The sequence below is a fragment of the Andrographis paniculata genome, unplaced genomic scaffold (assembly GCF_009805555.1).
Source record: "Andrographis paniculata isolate CXL003 unplaced genomic scaffold, ASM980555v1 Contig52END, whole genome shotgun sequence".
NCBI classification, from domain to species: domain Eukaryota; kingdom Viridiplantae; phylum Streptophyta; class Magnoliopsida; order Lamiales; family Acanthaceae; genus Andrographis; species Andrographis paniculata.
Window position 1 is genome coordinate 4883782 of NW_026137587.1, and position 20830 is coordinate 4904611.

Sequence of the window (20830 nt, forward strand, 5' to 3'; positions counted from 1 at the left end):
TTGTATTTTATTTTATTGGTATATATTGCATTATATACAATTAAATATTTAACAAATATTGTATTAAAAATATTCTTTTTAACTAAAAGTTTAAATTAAAAAAATATATAAGCTTAAATCACAATAGTACTTTCTTTTACGTTTCTAGTCCCGTAAATGAAGGTCTGGTGGTGTAAGGGTTGGATTTGTGATCGTGAGGTCATGGATTCAAACTTACGCCTCAGGTCACACGTCACATATGGTTCGACTAGTGTGACTTTTCCGTTGGGCTTGGTTTGCAGGGTATTAGGTTCGACCTGAGGTTTACCCAGTGTACTTTCGGGTAGCGACTACGGATTTCCACGTCATAAAAAAAAAAAAAAATCAAATTTCTGAAAAAATGAATTACTTCTATCACAAAAAATTAATTTAACTTATTACTTAAATTAGAACCAAAACAAAAACACGCATTCACAAAATAAATAAATAAAAGTAAAAATCCATAAATAAAACTCTTTAATCTATTAAAAAAATATTCGTTCTATTATTTTCTATCGTTTAAATATAGTATATTAATTTCAGTTATAATAAATATAGATATCATTATACAATAGAAATGTATCTTACATTTATTTATATTAATATTATTCTATTGACCATTTAGGTATCAAAAGTATTACTGTATGGCAGTTAGTGTTGATTAAGGTTAATAAATGCCGTGTTTAATAACTCAAAGCAACATAAATAATTATATTTTTATATAAAATATTCAATTTTTTTTTTATTTTATTTCGGTCTATCTCATATTTTCTTTAAGAAATATTATTACAATTTAAATTTTATTTAATCTGAACAATTTAATTATTTTAATTTTAATTTATAATTATTTTTTAAAATATAATTAATTTAACAATAATATAGATAATTTATTCGAAACAAAAAAATATATAATTAAAATTAAAAATATTATTTATTACCATGTATGTTATTACATTAACATGCAAAGTATGCTTGAAACTATTGCATTATATATTGTACTTTTTCTTAACAATTTGTCAATTTTGATATGTCCTATAATAAAGTATTTATTTTTTCAACTTACAATGTATTACATAAATATTATTACATTTATATCATACAATAAGGTTAGTTTAATTTTTTTACACATCTCAATATAATACTAATATTTCTAAAATTTTAATGTAAAAAACAAAAAAGATAAATAGATATGAGACAGAGAGTATTAACTATTACAATATTTATATTATATTAACATTTAATATAATCTAATAAATTATAATATGTATAGATGTATACTATTATCACATACCGATTAAAATTAATTAGCAACCTAATAACCGTTTTTAATTACTTGTAAAATACAATATTATAAAAATTGAAAAAATACTTTTTTTCCGAGTGAGAAGGTGATAGTAACGTGTATATTTATATATATATATAGTAAAATATATCCCCCCTTTTTTGGCAGGGCTTTATTGTAATTCCACACTTCTTCTTCTGTACCGTATTTCTTACATTTGAATACAGACTTTCACATTCATCATCATCACATACATACTCACATGTGATGTCTGTGTCCCAAATTTCAGACAAAACCCAGACCGACGGCGGAGATCAATGGACGCCAAGCCCAATTTACCCTCCGCCGCCGATGAAATTGAGATCAACCGCCAAGCTCCGACAAACTCCAAGGGCGGCCTCATTACAATGCCTTTCATCATAGGTACAATACATACAACATCTGTATATATCTATTTTGCATTTGCATTTGCATTTGGGGAATAAACTCAAATTTCAAATTGCTGTCCTAAATCTGGAGCTTCGATTGTGTGTTTGTTCGATCTCTGTTTGGCAGCAAATGAGGCGTTGGAGAAAGTGGCAACCTACGGCTCGCAGCTCAACATGGTACTCTACTTAACGAACGAATACAAAATGAACTATGTAAGAGCTTCGAATCTCATCCTTTTCTGGTCCGCCGCCACCAGTTTGTCTCCGCTCCTCGGCGCCTTCGTCGCCGATTCATACCTCGGCCGCTTCCTCACCATTGCCATTTCTTCCATCCTCAGTATTCTGGTACATTGCCGCCGTGCCCTAATTTTCTCAAATTAGAATTACTTGCCCTAATTGTCAATCTGTTGTAAGAAACTGATTTCGATTAACCTTAGCTCAATTTTGTCTGTCTTTCAATTGAACAAGATCAGATGCCCAAATTTGTTTACACTTGATTTCAGGCAAACAAAGTAGTTTCCTATAAGTTACTCCCATTATCATTTTAACTTTTTTTCCATAAATATAATAAATAAAAAAATAGGTGTTAAATGCGATATTTAGCTTATAGACATGGTACATTTTGAAATTTGAGTTCAACTAAGATACGGATTATTACAGGGGATAGTTCTGCTATGGCTAACGGCTATGATTCCGGGGGCGAGGCCTCCGCCGTGCGATCAATACAAGCAGCGTTGTGAAGGCGCTGGGTCGGGACAGTATACTCTATTGTTGTTAGCATTTTTTCTTACAGCGATAGGTGCCGGTGGGATAAGGGCGTGCTCGATGGCGTTCGGGGCAGACCAGATCCTTAAAAAGGACAGCCGCGACAACGCTCGATTGTTGGAGAGCTTCTTTAGCTGGTACTACGCATCGTACGCTGTATCGATTCTGGTGGCGTTTACGGGCATTGTGTATATTCAGTCGAACATCGGGTGGAAAGTGGGATTTGGCGTGCCGGCGATCTTGATGCTCTTCGCCGCCGTTTTGTTCGTCGTCACGTCGCCGTTGTATGTCAGACGGAACGCTAGCAAGAGCTTGTTCGTCGGGTTGGTTCAAGTGGCTGTGGTCGCGTACAAGAATCGAGAGCTCGAGTATCCTCGGGATGGAGATGCCGGGTATCGTTACTTGCCGGGATCGTCGAATGCGTCTCCGAGTAAAAAATTGAGGTGAGCGATTGAGTTATCGCGATCGTAGATCGTAGAAGCTTCGATCGATATTGAGAGTTTACGCTCGTGTTTCTTATAGGTTTTTAAACAAGGCGTGCATCGTGAAGAATCCTCGCGACGTAACCTCCGCGGGAGATTCGGCGAATAGTTGGAATCTTTGTTCGACGGATCAAGTCGAGAATCTAAAAGCCCTAATCACGGCGCTCCCGATATGGTCGACCGGGGTGATGGTCGCTATAAGCACGACGCAAAACGCGTTCCCCGTGCTCCAAGCGAATTCAATGGATCGACACCTTACGCGCGGCTTCCAAATCCCGGCAGCCTCGTTCGTGATGTTCGTGGTCCTCATGGTAACGCTGTGGGTCGTGTTGTACGACCGCGTAATCATCCCGTTAGCATCCAAAATCGCTGGCAAGAAAGTCCGGCTCGGAGTCAGACTAAGGATGGGCATCGGGATCTTCTTGTGCAGCCTGTCGATGGCGGTTTCGGGGCTAGTCGAGCACGTCCGGAGGAAGAAGGCGGTCGAGCAAGGATTGGCCAACAACCCCGTCGGGATCGTCAACATGTCAGCGATGTGGCTGATCCTGCAGTACTGTCTGACGGGTTTGGCGGAGGCATTTTTTGCGATCGGGCAGAACGAGTTTTTCTACACGGAGTTCCCGAAGAGCATGTCGAGCATCGCGTCGTGCTTGAACGGGGTGGGTATGGGGGTCGGGAACTTGGCGGCGAGCGTGGTGCTGAATACGGTGGATCGGGCGACGTCGTCGGGAGGGAAAGAGAGCTGGGTTTCGAATAACATCAATAAGGGGAGATTCGATTATTACTACTGGTTGATGGCGGCAATGGCGTTTGGGAATCTGTTTTATTACATCTTCTGCAGCTGGAGCTATGGCCGTTGTGCTGATGCTGATGCTGTGGAGGACACCAAAAGGACAACACACGTTAGGGAAGAAGAAGAAGAAGCATGAAAATCAGGTTCGTCTTCTCCATAACAATATTATTATTATTATTGAATTATAAAATGTATTATCTCACCAATACTCCATTGTTGACTAATACAAAATATAGCAATTCATTTCGGGGGAATTATTCCGATTGTGTTCATACTTTTATTTTTGTTCAACAATTTATCTTAAATATATCAGGGTGGTTATAGTGCTGTCACCACGTCAAGCAATGATATTACACAGTACATACTAATAAAATAGCAGTCTGCCCGGAAGAGATGTCTTGGTTGTACGGGAGCCATACGTGTAACTGTGAGATCATGAGTTCAAAGCTTCGACCTTGTTAAACTTTCTAATAAAATATTCATTTTTCTTAATCTGCCGGGCGAGCTAATTTTAATGGACAGTAGTTCGAAATCAGCTCAATTCGACTAAGTCGTTTAATCTTAACAAAACATAAAAATTCCGGCAGCCGCACTGTCTTTTGCGGAAACACACATACCGCATTCAGAAGTCATCCCCGGGCGCATCGGTCTTTCGCTTGGCCTGCAAAGCAAGGCGGGCATCTCTTTCACGCTCGAATTCCCGATAGTCAGCTCGCTGCAAGAACGACACTTTATCCAGATATTGATTTGAACTTTTCTTGTAGGCATCGAGTTCCTCTTCCATGCCTCTGTGTTCTTCCTTGAACTCGCCCCAATCTTTCTTGGTTTTATCAAGCACGCTGAGTTTCTGTTTCTTCTTTATCTGTTCGAGAACGGCATCCACTGCAGATGCTGTACCGCCTGCACCTTTTAAACCCTTCTCGACTGCCTCTTTTGAATCTGCATCGACGAATTTCTTTACTTCAATCTCCTTACCAGCAAAATCCCGAACTTCAGTGATCTGTCAAATACAAAAACTTATATGAATTTAACTAATGTTTTTCGTCTTTTTATTGCAAGAACAATGCATAAAAGACATAGCCAATCCCTAATGATATAAGCCAGACCGATATATAAAGCACAGTAGGTCGACTTCGATCGGGGATCCAAACAAATATCAGATTCTGCCAAAAGACCTCTACAGCCATACGTCTCACATCTTCATTTTGATCATAACTCCAACATTGTAAAAGAGTGACAACAATTTCAAATGATCTTAATAAAATTAGCAAACGTGTACATGAACAAATCCCCAATTCAATATATGTTGATAATCTATAATACTAAGAAATACCTAGACGAACAAACACACCTCGACTTTCCCCCTCCCGGTGGCAGCCATAGCAGCAGCATCCTTCACCGCTGATAAAGCAGCTGCAGCAAGTTTTTTTGCTTCCTCACTGGCCTCATTTTCACCAATGCTCGAGCGCTTTTCCAGCGCTCCTTGTACAGACAATGGCGCCGTCTTTGATCCCAAACCTAGATAAGACATCCAACCCTGAAATAAAAGGCTGAGGTCACCATAGTGTCGGATTTCAGTTTCAAATTTTACATTTAAAGGGAAGCAGATCCTCACCGTCGACGACTTCTTTACAGGAGTTTTTTTGGGAGACTTCTTTGCCATTGAACTCTGGTTTTGCAAAATGGAATTTAGAGTCTTTGCAGAAACTCCTTTATTCATTTGCTGCCATACTGCATCCACCCGAGCTTTTCTCTCTGTCATCAGAGACATATACATACACAAGTAATTATCAATCACCGACCACAACAACAACAACATCAATCTTTGAAGTCTGAAGCATATATTAAGATGGATTTAAAGAACCAGAAAAAGCTACCAATTTCTTCAGGCTGAACCTGTGAGGTTGGAGCATGAACATCATCCTGCAATGGCTCTGCAGCACACTCCTCCATCTTTTCTCGATTCCTGAGGATATAAATCATAGCTAAGAGACAATGGTAATAACTCTTCTTCAAGAATTAACTCCAACAATCAGCCAGAAACTCAGCGTACTCAATAATAGGTTTCCAAAATTAACATTCATCAAAGAGAAGGAAACAATCGCTCTAAATGCTCATAGCTTCACTTGGTTAGAGTTTTTAAAAATCATCGAACTTCAATTACAATACAAAATCGAAAAAACGAACGAATGCAAACGAAAATTTTAGTCAATACTAGTGCGAATGATATGTCAAAAATAAATTGAAATTACAACCGAGTTCAACATCGCAATGAAAAGCTACAAACCCGCAGCAATCCCAAATTAAAGATGGAACGCCTAGGTTTCAATCTCTCGCACTAACAGCGTCAAAAGAACGATCAATCGAAAACTAAAGCATGGTTCAATTAAACTAGCAATTGGTTACAATCAAAAGGGGGAATTTTTCAAAACTTACCGGCGCAGACGATCGAAAAAGAGCTCGAATCGTCGATGAATACAGAAGAACCCTGTTCAGCCGCAGCGTCGATTTCCGCGCTCGTCTTGTTTCGCACCACAGCACAACGCTTCTGTTCGTGGGTTGTTTTTCTACGATGGATCCGGAGACCCGAATCCACAACCCGACCTGCAACAGAAAGATCCGTAACGGAAATATAATTATAATAAACTTGATTTTCAATAATAAATTATAAAAAAAAACTTAAAAAATTATTTATTTTAATTTAAAATTATATTATAATTCAAATACTTTAAATAAGTGTGATAATTTATATAAATAAAATAAAATTTTACTGTAATATTTTAATTAAAAAATCAAATACGCAATATTTTTTTTTACAAAAATTACTATTAATAACAAAATTTTAAAATTTGTATATATAAATAGGCCTTTTTTAAAATTTAAAATCAATTTTAAAAAGATATCCAAAATATAAATAAAAGAAGTGAAAGAAAAATAAAATATATGAATATCAATTTACTTCATTGTAAATGTGTTTGTAATTTAGTTAAATTATAAAGACGGAGGGAGTATATTATAAAACATAAGAATTTTTTAAATATCTATAGTGATTATAACTTAAAAAATACAAATGAATGGATTGATTTTGAATTGAAGGGCAAAACAAATAGATTTAAAATAAGAAAATCATCTCATTAAAAAACTGAGTAAAAAAAAAAAAAATTCACGGAATTGATGAGCATTTGAACCGAGCTGTGTATGATTCTTTGTCTGGGATGCTTAAAATCTAATTTATAATAATAACATAGGTTAGTTTTAATTATTATAAATGTAATGTTATAAAAATCTGCACTTTGACTAAAACCATATTTAGCTCCAAAGATATCATACATAAAATTTAGTTTTAGTTTCTTATTTCTGCTAAGTTCAGCAATACAACACAACACATTCATGGAAGTTGCTCCCATTAGGTACCTCTACAAAATTCAACAACCCCCTCCCCACCCTTCCCTTCTTCTACAAGTACACAAAATTTATCGACGTACCCGAATCAGGCATCGGAAGCCTCTTCCAATTGCTCGAGAAAGCCTTTCCTTGTCGTAGCATGAAGGATCGAAGATTCAAAACGAACAATGGTGTTACTAGATGCAGCCTCAAACTTTGTCCACAGCTCCCTCTTCAAAGTGTTCTCTCCCGGATGTTTTCCCACTCGGAAGTTGCTCGCCACCTCCTTTATCATAGGCGTGCTTTCGACTAAATCAAATGCTGGAAAGAAATAAACAAGAATCTGGAGTTAGAGATCATGTTTTAATTGGTAGTGATCATCAAAACTTTTTAATGTGATGGAGATTGAAGTTACCAGGTTGATTCTTCGAGGATTTCTCGTCAGGAGGCTCCATTATGACACAGGTTTTTGGAGGAGAGACAATCCAGTTTGGCGAATTTTCTGCCACTTTTTTGCTTCCCATAGTGTTTGTGTTTATCCCGAACAGCTCGGGGTACTTTACTTTCAGATCATCCGAAGATTGATTGCCACCTGATGAGGATTCAGAGTCGAAGGAATCTGAGTTTCGGACAGCAGCAGGATAAGGTGTGGATTTGTGATCTTCTGAATGCTTCTTAGAGTACTTGGGTAGAGGATAAGGTGTGGATTTCTGATCTCCTGGATGCTTCTTAGAGAACATGGATGCCGGCTCGAGCAATATGCATGACTTTGGAGGCGACATTTTCAAGCATGGGGTCATGACGATCATAGAGCAATCCATTTTTGAAGAGGTCGGTGGAGAAGTGGAAATGTCTTCAAGAGTTTCAACAGCTTTATTGGCGGATGTCTTTGCCAATGCACTCTCGGGAAGATCAGTTCCCATGTTTCCCACTGAATCGAAAAGGGACACCGGATGGACGGCTTCTTCCATTCCAGGAATAGATGATGCCTGAAGTTTGGAGGAAAACTTCTTCGTCTTTGTCATTGTCTGAGGCAATGGTGTGAGTAGAAACAACTGCCGGCCGCCTTCGGTTTTCCATTCTGCGCGCCAGGAAACCAGCGGTGATGGAGAAATGAGTGACTCCCTCTGGCTCTCTTCAGGGCTTTCAATGATAGCCTCTGTGCTTTCTTTTGGTTTTCGAGTAGCAGTTTTGTCAGCTGACTGTTTGGACGTATTCTCATCAGAGCCGCTGGTAATGACATTTTGAAATTTGGGAATCCATGGCTGCAGAGTCACAGACATATGAGGCTCTTGAAATATAGGAAATAATTAGAAATCCAATACACAACTAAAATGAATGAAAAAAGGGATCAACCTTCAATGAAGTTCGCATATCAGACAACAAATCTGCAAACTTTTTTATTTCCTTCCTCCCCTTGTCACCTGTCAGCTGGAGTGCTTGCACGACTAGCTCATCAATCTGCCACAACCAATTAGCTGAAGGTGGTAAGTTCTCTTCATTATCTTCAATTAGTTAGCCATAAAGATTTCAAGTGGATGGATCATTTATATATTATACACGTTCTTCTCAATTTCCATATATAGTTCGTGTTTTCCAAAACATTCACGTCAGAAAATCCCTTTTTATCTACAGATTACCTACTCAACCATACATCTGAAACTAATTCTCATTTAGAAAATATTAATGTTTACTACTTGAAAGAGAAGTGCCACAGAAAACTGTTGTAATGCGATAACTCTAAGCCTTATAAACCTCATACAAATTATCGTTGTGTCAACATTAGATCTACACCTCTTATTGGGCATTTAGAACCATAAAAACCCAAAGTACTCCATAGTCAACATCCTTAGCCTAGTACAAGATCCAATCTCCTACAAGCATCAACATCTACATAGTTTACCTTTACACTACTTTAATGTAGGCCTGGTTGAAAATTGAAAGAACAACATCACTGTGAGCACGGACTGCAACAAATATGAGGTGTTGGAAATGAGTTTCCTACCAATGAAGATGGCATTGTGACAATGCTATCTCAAAGGGAATTGATGAGATCCACCTCATTATCCAATACTGTCTAAGTGGGATTCAAGTTCAATCGCTTAAAATTAGATTCAAACATCACTTTATGAAAGGGGAAGTCCCACGTTGGCAGACTGCAGAACCAATCTTAGCTATTTCCTGCTACTGTTTGCTTTGGAAAATGATTAATCTAAGCTACTTGTAAGTTCTTGACACTGTAATCCATATTCCTTCATAGAATTAATGTAACATATTCCACCCTTTCTGATTAAACATGGGATACCCCCCTTTGCATCCTTTCTAAATTCTAAATCCTCAATTTAATTCAGTTCTGACGCCATTACTCAGGGGAACCCTAATAATATGAAGCTAACTATTCTTTCCAGAACTTGAAGATTGCCTCAACAAATTCAAAACTCAAAATTCAACACCTAGGTCAATATCACCGCCCGATTCACAAAACCAAAAATTCCAAAGACCAAAGAAAACTGCCAAAACAATCGTAAACTCCAATAATAAAAAGTAATTTCCACTGTGAACATTTCATTACCTGCCTCAGAAGAGAAGATATGTCCGAGTGTACAAGGAGGAGGCAATCTAGCGAATTGCCGCCTGTTTTGCCCCCGTCTTCTTCCGGAATGTTTTTCTTGGAATTATTCGGAGGCTTGACGGAAACCTTAGCATTAGAAACATCTCGGAGCGGCTTCCTTGAAGATTTTGATCGCATTTTCGACTTCGTTGCGTCGATCTTCGTCGGCATCGGCTTCACCTCTCTGCGCAATTTCGTCTGTGAGGCGGTGGTTCTAACGGTAACTAAGCCTGCTATCTCTCCTCTCTCTATTTGAATTCCTCCAACGTGTCATCCCATTTTGATAATTTGTCATTAGGTCCTTCTAGTTTGGATAAATTTCATATTAGGCCTCAATTATAATGACACTGAAATGCTTCAGCAAAACGACAAACGCTTTTATCGTTTTGTCGCAATTCGCCAAGACCTTTCTTATTACTTCCATCGATCTTTGTACTAACCGTCAATGGCGATGGGCTGTTGAATCTGACCGCTTTCCCGTCCAAATTAGCAGAGAACCTCGCAGCATATACCAGAAGCAAATATGCAAGACAAGGTGTTAAACTCGCGGGATGAACACCTTCGCATGGTCGCATCTGTGGAATCGATCGCCGCCGCCATCACGCCGAATTCGCTGTGAAGTTATGGACAGAGAGAGTCCTTTTTCTTCGAGCACAGAGAAGAAGATGCCTTCGAATCTTAGCATATTCGCTGAATCGAAGATTCCGCAACAGAAAATCTGTGGGGGAGTTGTCTTCCCCTCCGTGCTATCTCCGGCATCGGTGCAGGACTACGAACCGTCGGTTTTACTGGCGGCCGTGAGAGATGGGAAGCCTCGGCTGGACACTCTGCTTCACACTCACGGCGCAATTCTGTTCCGTGGGTACAATTCGTCTCCCACTGCTTCGTACTTCAACGACGTCGTCGAAGCGTTTGGGTACGAGGAGCTTCCGTACGTCGGCGGCGCTGCTCCGAGGACCAACGTTGTCGGTCGTGTTTTTACTGCGAACGAATCGCCGCCGGATCAGAAAATACCTTTTCATCATGAAATGGCTCAGGTATCGTTCCTCTCTTTAGGGTTCTTATTGCTAGGGTTTTTTTTTTTTTTTCAATTAATTGTTATTTATCAAAATTGGCAATGGCAATGGCAATCCACCCTGAATTGCATGATCATAGAGGCTTTCCGTCCTAATTTGTTTTTGTGAAATGTTCAACCTATGATTTTGATGATTCTACTTGTTCCGGAGAGTACGCCAAATTGTGCACAATTGAGTTCAATATATTTGAGCTTGGTGATTCTACTTGTTCCTGATGATTGATCATGTTCTAAATTTGTCAAATATCTTGAAAACGATAAAAGAAATCTCTTGAACATAAGATTTCTAGATTGAAAGGTTGATGTTTTTTCCAGCTTGGTCATCTATCGCAACATAAATGGATTTGCATAACTTGTCATGCTTTATATAGTGATGCTTTGGTGGAAGCTGTGCTGTCTTTTTCGACTAATCTTTGTGGTTTTTTGAATTTGTTCTTCTTGTCCATTACACACGTGCGATACGGCTGACTGTGCTTCTGCCAGGTTCCCGAGTACCCTTTGAAGTTGTTCTTCTTTTGTGAAGTTGAACCCGTAGAAGGAGGAGAAACCCCTATTGTTCTCAGTCATGTTGTGTATGAGAGAATGAAAGTGAAACACCCCGAGTTTGTTGAAAAACTAGAGAAGCATGGAGTTATATATGTACGAGTCTTGGGAGAAGACGACGATCCCTCTTCCCCAATTGGTCGAGGCTGGAAATCAACATTCTTGACAAATGACAAGAGCGTGGCTGAAGAAAGGTTTGTACCCTGCAAATCTTCCCTTCTCTTTAAGGGTGTGTTTGTATTTGAATGCTTTCGGAATAATACAAATTTGAAATCCTTTGAACAAGAAATAAGCTTTATATGTGACATATAAATGGAACGTATATGTAATGTTATACTTATATCGCCGTTACTCATTCAAAATAGTTTTCAAGGTTAGAATAGAATCGTTTGTAGTGTAGAAAATGTTATGGTGCTGAATTTGAAAAATCAGTATTGTGTAAAATACAGAAACAACACATACATTTATTACATACAGTAAGTGTTGTTTGTTCATAATTCTAGAGATCCATCACTGTATGTGTTGTGTAAGATATCATGTACTATTTGAACAGAGCTGCTAAGCTAAACATGAAGCTGGAGTGGACGGAAGACGGCGTGAAGACGATTATGGGGCCGATCCCGGCCATAAAATACGACGAGACAAGGCAGCGCAAGATCTGGTTCAACAGCATGGTGGCTGCCTACACCGGGTGGGAAGACAAACGCAACGACCCCAAAAAGGCAGTCATGTTCGGGGACGGGACTCCATTGCCGGAGCAGCTCGTGCTAGATTGCCTGAAAATCCTGGAAGAGGAAAGTGTTGCCATCCCATGGGAGAAGGGCGATGTGATACTGATCGACAACTTAGCGGTTCTCCATGCCCGGAGACCATTCACCCCGCCACGCCGGATTTTAGCTTCACTCTGTAAGTAAAAGTCTTGCCTTTTCTACAGTTGTATTTGTATGTATGTACGATCCTTTGTTAGGAACACTTTTTGAAGGGGGCAAGGGCAAATCTTTTGTAGTATTTGATATTTGACATGCAATAAAACACGGGCTCGGGCTGGTGTGTTACTATTTTTTAATCTTAATTTATAATTATTTTTATTATATGAGAATTATTTTTATTAAATATTTTTTAATTATTTATTAGTTATATTTAACTAAATTTTTGTATTTAAGATAATATAGACAGTTTGTCCGGGATGGAAGAAGTAATGTTTTAAAATTATCTGACTAAATTTGGTTTAAAAGATACTCTCATTATTTCTCAATCTACTTAATAAGTTTACATTTATTTATGTTATTGTATTTAATATTAAAAATATGGGAAAAAATCAATTTTGGTCCAAATATAATCAAAATTAATCAATTTTGGTCACTATATAAAAAATTCATCAATTTTGGTCTCAATTTAACCAAAATTTATCAATTTTGGTCCCAATATAAAAAACTCATCAATTTTGGTCCTAATATAAATAATTTCAATCAATTTTGGTCCAATTATAAACAATTTTTATCAATTTTAGTCCCACCGTTAAAAAACTAACAGAAATTGCTGACGTGAAATTACGGAAGTGACGTGGCAGTTGACCTGAAAAGTACACGGTCATGTACAATTATATACGGCCATGTTGTTACATGGCTATGTATATTTCAGTGTATAATTATACATGGCCATGTTGTTACAGGGCCATGTATATTTCAGTGTATAATTATACATAGCCATGTTGCTACACGGCCATGTACAATTATACACGGCCATGTTGTTACATGACCATGTATATTTCAGTGTATAATTATACATGGTCATGTTGTTACACGACCATGTATAATTCTACGCGGCTGTGTATCTCTCTGTTTCGGTCTAAAATTTTAATTTTTTGTTATATTTTTAAATTTTTTTTTGAATTTAGAATAATTGATACAGTTAAAATGAAAAAACAAAAATAATAATCATAATATAATTAAAATATATCAATTTTAGTTCAAATAGTATAATTTCTCTTACAAACATCCAATTAATGTATTGAAATTTTTGCTAAATGGTATAATTTCTCTTACAAACATCCAATTAATGTATTGAAATTTTTGCTAAATAGTATAATTTTACACAAAATCTTCCAAAAGAATATACTCGATAAATACTTATATTTGAACTAAAATTGATATATTTTAATTATATTATTATTATTATTATTATTATTATTATTATTATTATTTTCCGTTTTAACTATATCAACTATTCTAAATTCAAAAAAAAAAATTAAAATATAACAAAATTAAAATTTTAGACCTAAACAGAAAGATACACGGCCGTGTAGAATTTTATAAATGACCGTGTAACAACATGGCTATGTGTAATTATACACTGAAATATACATGGTCATGTAATAACATGGCCGTGTATAATTGTACATGGCCGTGTAACAACATGGCCATGTATAATTATACACTGAAGTATATATGGCTCTGTAACAACATGACCGTGTATAATTGTACATGGCCGTGTACTTTCTAGGTCAACTGCAACGTCACTTCCGTCATGTCCACGTCGGCAATTTTCGTTATTTTTTTAATGGTGGGACCAAAATTGATAAAAATTGTTTATAATGGGACCAAAATTGATTGAAATTGTTTATATTGGAACCAAAATTGATGAGTTTTTCATATTGGGACCAAAATTGATGAATTTTTTTATATTTGACCAAAATTGATTTTTTTCCTAAAAATATTTTTATATTTATATAATTTTCTATCCATATTTATATAATTTTTTATCCAAATTTATTATATTTGTATTATACTAGTAGACATATTTTTACTGTTTTATCTTAATTTGTACTATATTTGTAAATTGACAGAGGAAGTAATAAAGTTTACTGGATATAGTTTGTTGGATTGTGATTTGAAATTAATTTGAAATATAGTATTTTTTTTAAATAATATTTTGATTGATATTTTGTAAAAATAAAAAATAGAATATTTTTATTGAAAACAGTGTGGATTAATAGTATTTATTTTAGTTTAAAAGCTCAAAAAAAACAACTCCGGATTTACTATGAATTTGTGTTTTGATTTAAATAATTTTTTACACAAAAGTACATTTTTTATTGCATGTGATAATGTTTATTTGTATTTGAAATACACAAAATAATAAAAATAAAATCGATCGATGCGATAAAATACCATTAATTACATTTCGAATAGAGAAATTGAAATTGAAATTAAAATTATTAATTATTAATTTAAAATTGAATTTGGTCAGAATTTTTTTTAAATTATATATATATAAGAAAAAAACTGAATTGAAATAGTAGAGTCCAAAAACATCAAGAATTGAAGAAATAAAATAAGCTTATAGAAGTGACAATTTTTTTATAAAATAAGCTTATAGAAGTGTCTGAACAGGCCAATCTATTAATTATAAATAATAATAATAATAATAATAATAATTGTGTTTTGGTTTGTATATTTGAATGAATGCGATTTTTTTATGTCAGTTAAAAAAAAATACGTCAGTAATTTCTTTTAAAAACTATCAAACTAAATAAATTTATTCACTCATGAAATATCACAATAAATGTTAATCTTTTAATTATTTTCATTTTTTTTTAACTTAAAAGATTTCTATATAGACGGGCCTTTATATTTGAAGATAGCGATAGCAATGTTATTTTATGAAAAAATAAATATTTAATATAATTTAAAAGAAAATAAAATAAAAGCCCAGTAAACAAATGGGCCTGCATTTAGTTGAGTCATGGGCTTGTAGTTGATGGGCAGCTGAAATTACTGTTTGGACCCTCACTGCAAACTCTATCTAAACTTTATACGTATAAATAAAAGCCCCATAATTTTATTTTTTCATTTTTAAAAAGAAAAAGATAAAACCTGCCATTTATCGAAAATAATGGAATACTTACACATGCAATAGAAATAAAAAAATAAAAATAAAAGGGGACAAGCAGTTATGTGACTGATTTGACAGTTTGGACATAAATTCAACATGGTATTTATTTATTTTATTTAAATTTTCAAAATTTAATCCACTCTGTCACGTCACTTGCATCCCACATTACTCTGTCCTACTAATTTGCTGTCACACGACATAACTATTCTTATAATTATAATTAATTAATAATTATTGTGTCTAATTTCTAATTAATTAACTCTTTCGTTTTTTTATTACACTTTAAAATTTGGGAAATCCGAAAACTACGCTTAACAACTCTCTCTGCCCTCCATAATTAACTCCAAAGTTTTCATGTGAGCCTTATCGATCGTGACCGTTCGTTGCACGGGCTCCACCAGATGAACGGTGTGGATTCGTCCGAGGAGCCCAGGTCCTAGGAGCGCGAAGAATTAGGCGTCTAACTCAGTTAACCAATGTGTCCAAACCTTTGAACATGTCCGCACAGAGGTTGTCTAAATGATTATTTCGATGTAGGGTGTGTTTGTTTTGATTATTATCAAAAACATAATTAGGGTATGTTTGTTTTGAAAAAAAAATTCATGTTTTTCAAAATAGTTAATATATCACACATATTCATTATTTTAATATTATTTATATAATTTTTTATACTTAACATAAAAATTATATTTTCAAAATATTTTACCGAATAAACACACTTGTAGTTTTATTTTATTACTAAGATAAAAGATACGGAAAAATATATTATTATTATTATTAGGTAATAATATACTCTCTTCATTCCAATACAATAGTCATGTTTACTATTTTTTTCCGCCCCGAGATAATAGTCTCATTTTCATAAATAATAATATCACAATAAAACTACTCTTACTTCTTCATTAATATTACACAATAAAAGTTTTTTATCTGTATTTTTTACCCACTGCTAATATAATATCAATATTCCTAAAATCTCGTTTCAAATACAATTCAGACTATAGTTCTAGGACGAGGGAGTATAATGTTTATGTTTTTTATTTTTTTACTCTCTCCGTCTCATAAGAAGGAACAAATTTTCATTTTTGTAGAGAATGTATTATTTCCTAATTTAATAATTGTATTACCTACTTAACATAATTAATACTGTTACAGCTTTCAATATATTATACAAAACATATTTTTGTCATTTTTACTATAAACCAATATAATACTAATATTAAAAAATATACGTATAAAAAACAAATATTATCTATTTTATGGTCGGAGACAATTTTTTTTTTTTATTAATTTTTATAATGACGTGAGACTCGAAACAAATGTTGTGTTATACGTACAATATGTCACTTCAATTTAATTTCCTTATATAGTTAGAATCAAATACAAATTGTCTTTATATATTATTTTCATTTATTCAATTCCTTAAATTATAATTATACTCACTTAGGAATGCATTTTAGTATTCATTAATATACTCATGTTTGAAATAAATACGATGTATGTGTTCGTTTTATATATATAATTTCCAATCAAATGTATCATTATATTTTTATAAAATAGTATCAAATTAAAATATTATTTGAAATAAAACTAAAATATGTACAAAAAAATCACATCCAATTTGATCGTGGTCAAATAAAATAAATTTAATTGCACTGTACAATATACAATGTAACAATACACAACTATTTTTCAAGTCTCTTTTTAAAATTACATAGAAATATGTTTTATATATGTATGGCCATTTATATTTTTATTTAATCACATGCATCAAATTTGAATAGAATTTAGATGGTAAAGAAGAAAGAAAAAAAAAAGGGGTTGATTACATTCTTAAAAGAGATTTTTTTAAAGGAAAAAAAAAAAAACCATTCTTACTTATTATGTGAAAAATGAGAAAATAAATAAATAAAAAATCCACCAAGTCAATTTATTCAAGAAGTATTCTTTCCAATATATTTAAATAAATAAATGTTTTAATATAAAGATTGTTGTTACTATTTAAAAACGAGAGGAATGTGCAAAGTCAGCTTTGGAATCAAGATCAACATTAAAAAAGAAACCCTTCAATTTTCTTTGAGATTTACTTTATTCACTTTTTATTAAAAAATATATATATATTAACTTTCGTTTTAATATTCTTTGTACTATACAATCTATTCTAAGATTATATATATATATTTTTTAAAAGTAATTTTTAGCGACCTAAATTCTATACAAAAAATAACAAATAATTATTTAATTTGAAATTTTTTTTAAAAAAAATAATTAAAATTTTATTAAATATCCACAAAAGAATAACCTATATATATTTTCAAAAAAAAGAGAAAAATTCAGATCGAAAACAATTTTAACGACAAGTAAAAAAAAAAAAAAAAAAAAAAACACACCATAAGCCAAATGCAGTTTAATTTGTGGTGAAATTAAGGCAAAAAAAACATCCTCAAATGATCAGTACAAGAATAATATTGCAATAATCTAAGAATAATCTTTTTATCTGTCAATCAAAACCCTAATAACCAGAACACCCTACCCATGCATACCTTTCTCCTCCACTCATTATTCGTCTTTAGACCCCAAAAAAATAAAATAAAATAAAGAATCTTGAAAAGAATCAAAGAAGGAAATAAATTATATGGATGGAAATGGCGTCATCACCTGCAGATAAATACCTAGTATACTATATTTCCATCCTCAGTACACGTTGCTCCAGAAAGTTGTCCAGACACTTTCTCCGAATTAGGGTTTTTTAATTTCTAGGGTTTTCTGATTGGCTCAACCTATATGGATATAATCTTGGGACCTTTTTTCGAATTTGAAAAAGGTGTGTTAGGGAAACTTTTGAAGGGGTTTTATTTTATTTTAATTTAATTTAATTTATTTAAGTTGTTGATGATTGTTTGACTAAGAAAAATGAATCATTATATTATTTGTTTCTTGAATAGTAGTAATGTATATAGGTCACTGTTTTGAATTCTTTTGATGATGATGTAAGACCCTTTTTCTAATTCAAACTTTTTTCCACTGATATTCTTGTCTGGGATTTCTTGTTTTGTTCTGGGATGATTAAAGTTTGGATTTTTATTTATATATGTGAGATGTATTTTTTGAATCCCTGTTTTTATTTTTTTTTTAAATTATTTTTTCCTTCTGTGATGCCTTTTTGTCTTGTAATACAGTTTCTCACGAGGATGTGTCAGATTGAGCAATGTTTTCAAAACTTAAAAGCAGGAAAGGAAATTTAATAATGGTTTGTATGAATCTGGACCGTCAGATGTGAGGTGTCAATTATCGACGGTGGATGCCGGTTCGGGAGTCGAGGTCCCGGGTGTGCTGGCGCGGGGAGATGAAGCGTTGAGTATTTTATATAGTTCAATGGCGTTTGTGAAATCGGTCTGTTTTTTTAGCCGTTTATCTTCTCTCTCGTTTTGTGTCATTCTCGCCGTAATCCGCCATTTTTTTGTGGTCGATTGTGCAATTGAAGAATCGAATCTGTGCTGTGTGAAGATTTAATTTAAAGAATGGGAAAAGCTACGCGGTGGTTGAGGGGAGTTTTAGGGTTGAAGAAGGAGAAGGAAAATGGGGAGAATGGGGAGAAGAGGGAGAAGAAAAAGTGGATTTTCGCCAAGTCGGGGAAGGGTTCCGGCGGTCTGGACCAAGCTCCGGCGAGCATCCCGGTGGACTCGGCGTGGCTGAGATCTTACATTGCCGATACCGAGAAGGAGCAGAATAAGCACGCGATTGCGGTGGCTGCAGCCACCGCCGCCGCCGCCGATGCCGCCATGGCCGCCGCCCAGGCGGCGGTGGCGGTTGTGAGGCTGACGAGTCAGGGGAAAGGCGGTTTGTTCGCCGGCGATAGGGAGAAATCGGCCGCCGCGAAAATTCAGACTGTGTTCAGAGGCTATTTGGTATACTCTTTGTTTCTTTTCTTTTCATTTCCATTTATTTTCAATAGGATTTCTGCGTTCTTCGTGAATTTGATTTAGATTTTTGTTTTATTTCCATTATTCTGAATTGAAAATTCTTGAATTGATGTTTTTTGATACCCCAGAAATCGAATCAATTGTTACCGTAGAAACTATACAAATACACATTAATCATTACACCACCAAGTGTTCGACGAAATGCCTCAACGAAATATATTCATACATATACCTCGTGATAGTTGTTTTTTACATACTGACATTCCTAATAATTACACTTACTATGTTCTGTTCTTGGTCATCATTATTGAAAGTTTGAAATTTGAAGTTGACGTAACAACTTGACAACCTAAAATTATTGTAATTACCATTCTAAAAACTAGCGGAAAGATTGCATATTTTTTATTTTAAAATCACAAATTACGAAAATATCGAAGATTAAATTTAAATTTTGGACAGGCCAGGAAAGCGCTAAGAGCTCTGAAAGGGCTGGTGAAGCTTCAAGCCCTTGTTCGAGGCTACCTTGTCCGAAAACGAGCAGCTGCAACTTTACACAGTATGCAGGCTTTGATTCACGCCCAGGCCGCGGTTCGATCGCATAGGGCGCGACGATCGATCAACAGCGAGTACAGATACCAGCCGGAAATGCGAGCTAGGAAGTCGACTGTAAGAACGAGTTCCGGGCTGTTATTTAATTCCGTCGCTAATGTTCGTTCCGAATTTGATTGGTAATTTTTGAATTTTGTCTCGCAGGAGAAGTTCGACGAATTTCACAGCAAGAGGCTATCGGCATCATACGATCCGTCGCTCAACGTCTTCGACGACAGCCCCAAAATTGTCGAGATCGACACGTGCCGTCCGCGATCGAGGTCACGGAGAATCAGCACTTGCCTGTCGGAATATGGGACCGACGATCAGTACTACCACATGTCGTCGTCGTCGCCGCTTCCGTACCCAGTCCCGTCTCGTCTTTCGATCCCCGATTCCCGTAACCTCCAGGACTTCGACTGGGGGTTTGTCGCCGAAGATTACAAGTTTGCCACCGCACAAAACACGCCCCGGTTCGGGACCTCGGGTCGCGGGACCCACGCTCCTGGCACGCCGGCGAAGAGCGTCTGCGGCGATAGCTTCTACCGGCCGTACTCGAATTTCCCGAGCTATATGGCGAATACACAATCCTCTCGGGCTAAGCTCCGATCCCGCAGCGCCCCGAAGCAGAGGCCCGTTATTGAATCAGGCGCGAACACGAAGAAACGGTTGTCGTTGAACGAAATAATGGCGTCCCGGAGTAGCTTCAGCGGTGTGAGGATGGAGAGGCCGACGTTGTGCCCTCGACAAGTCGAGGAAAGCTTCGAGGAAGGTTTTGAGTTTTAGGGCGCGGCGATCGCATTAGATTCTACGGGTTTATCGATAGGGTTGGTTCTGGGTTGGTTCTGGGTTTTGTTCATAGAGAAGATATTTAAGGTTTGAGTTATGTCGATTTCGTCGTCTTGACAGCTGAGAATGAGAATAGAACAGGTTGAGTTGATGATCTTGTGTAAATTTCTTTCACAAATTTATGTCTGATGAATCATATGATATGAAATGAGATGAAATCTCTTTTTCTTTATTTTCTTTGTAAGATTTTACCTA

The 20830-nt window shown here is 35.5% G+C and overlaps 5 protein-coding genes across 7 annotated transcripts; 3 read left to right on the top strand and 2 right to left on the bottom strand.

Moving 5' to 3' along the window:
- The first annotated feature begins 1555 nt into the window (after window positions 1-1555).
- LOC127254765 (protein NRT1/ PTR FAMILY 1.2) lies at window positions 1556-4204 on the top strand. The gene is made up of 4 exons (XM_051280037.1): window positions 1556-1723; window positions 1856-2073; window positions 2389-2936; window positions 3016-4204. Exons 1-4 carry the CDS (start codon window positions 1618-1620, stop codon window positions 3902-3904), a joined length of 1761 nt encoding a protein of 586 aa, XP_051135994.1. The 5' UTR covers window positions 1556-1617; the 3' UTR covers window positions 3905-4204.
- On the bottom strand, window positions 3723-6346 carry LOC127254768 (uncharacterized). 2 transcript variants are annotated; one of them, XM_051280041.1, is made up of 6 exons: window positions 6205-6346; window positions 5646-5734; window positions 5384-5523; window positions 5120-5305; window positions 4386-4768; window positions 3723-3848 (listed from the first exon to the last, which is right to left on the bottom strand). In XM_051280041.1, the coding sequence occupies exons 2-5, from the start codon at window positions 5719-5721 to the stop codon at window positions 4391-4393; spliced, it is 780 nt and encodes a 259-aa protein (XP_051135998.1). In that variant the 5' UTR covers window positions 5722-5734; window positions 6205-6346; the 3' UTR covers window positions 3723-3848; window positions 4386-4390. The 2 variants fall into 2 exon arrangements, with proteins under 2 accessions (XP_051135998.1, XP_051135997.1); XM_051280040.1 differs by lacking the exon at window positions 3723-3848 and having other exon boundaries at window positions 4205-4768; window positions 6205-6345.
- On the bottom strand, window positions 6272-9969 carry LOC127254766 (uncharacterized). Of its 2 annotated transcripts, XM_051280039.1 has the most exons (5): window positions 9725-9969; window positions 8509-8613; window positions 7568-8417; window positions 7254-7473; window positions 6272-6372 (listed from the first exon to the last, which is right to left on the bottom strand). In XM_051280039.1, the coding sequence occupies exons 1-4, from the start codon at window positions 9932-9934 to the stop codon at window positions 7259-7261; spliced, it is 1380 nt and encodes a 459-aa protein (XP_051135996.1). In that variant the 5' UTR covers window positions 9935-9969; the 3' UTR covers window positions 6272-6372; window positions 7254-7258. The 2 variants fall into 2 exon arrangements, with proteins under 2 accessions (XP_051135996.1, XP_051135995.1); XM_051280038.1 differs by lacking the exon at window positions 6272-6372 and having other exon boundaries at window positions 7087-7473.
- Window positions 9970-10170: 201 nt separating this feature from the next.
- Window positions 10171-12474, top strand: LOC127254944 (clavaminate synthase-like protein At3g21360). The gene is made up of 3 exons (XM_051280307.1): window positions 10171-10800; window positions 11322-11575; window positions 11935-12474. Exons 1-3 carry the CDS (start codon window positions 10315-10317, stop codon window positions 12293-12295), a joined length of 1101 nt encoding a protein of 366 aa, XP_051136264.1. The 5' UTR covers window positions 10171-10314; the 3' UTR covers window positions 12296-12474.
- Window positions 12475-18687: 6213 nt separating this feature from the next.
- LOC127254627 (protein IQ-domain 26-like) lies at window positions 18688-20785 on the top strand. The gene is made up of 3 exons (XM_051279841.1): window positions 18688-19183; window positions 19658-19864; window positions 19952-20785. Exons 1-3 carry the CDS (start codon window positions 18797-18799, stop codon window positions 20570-20572), a joined length of 1215 nt encoding a protein of 404 aa, XP_051135798.1. The 5' UTR covers window positions 18688-18796; the 3' UTR covers window positions 20573-20785.
- The last annotated feature ends 45 nt before the right edge of the window (window positions 20786-20830 follow it).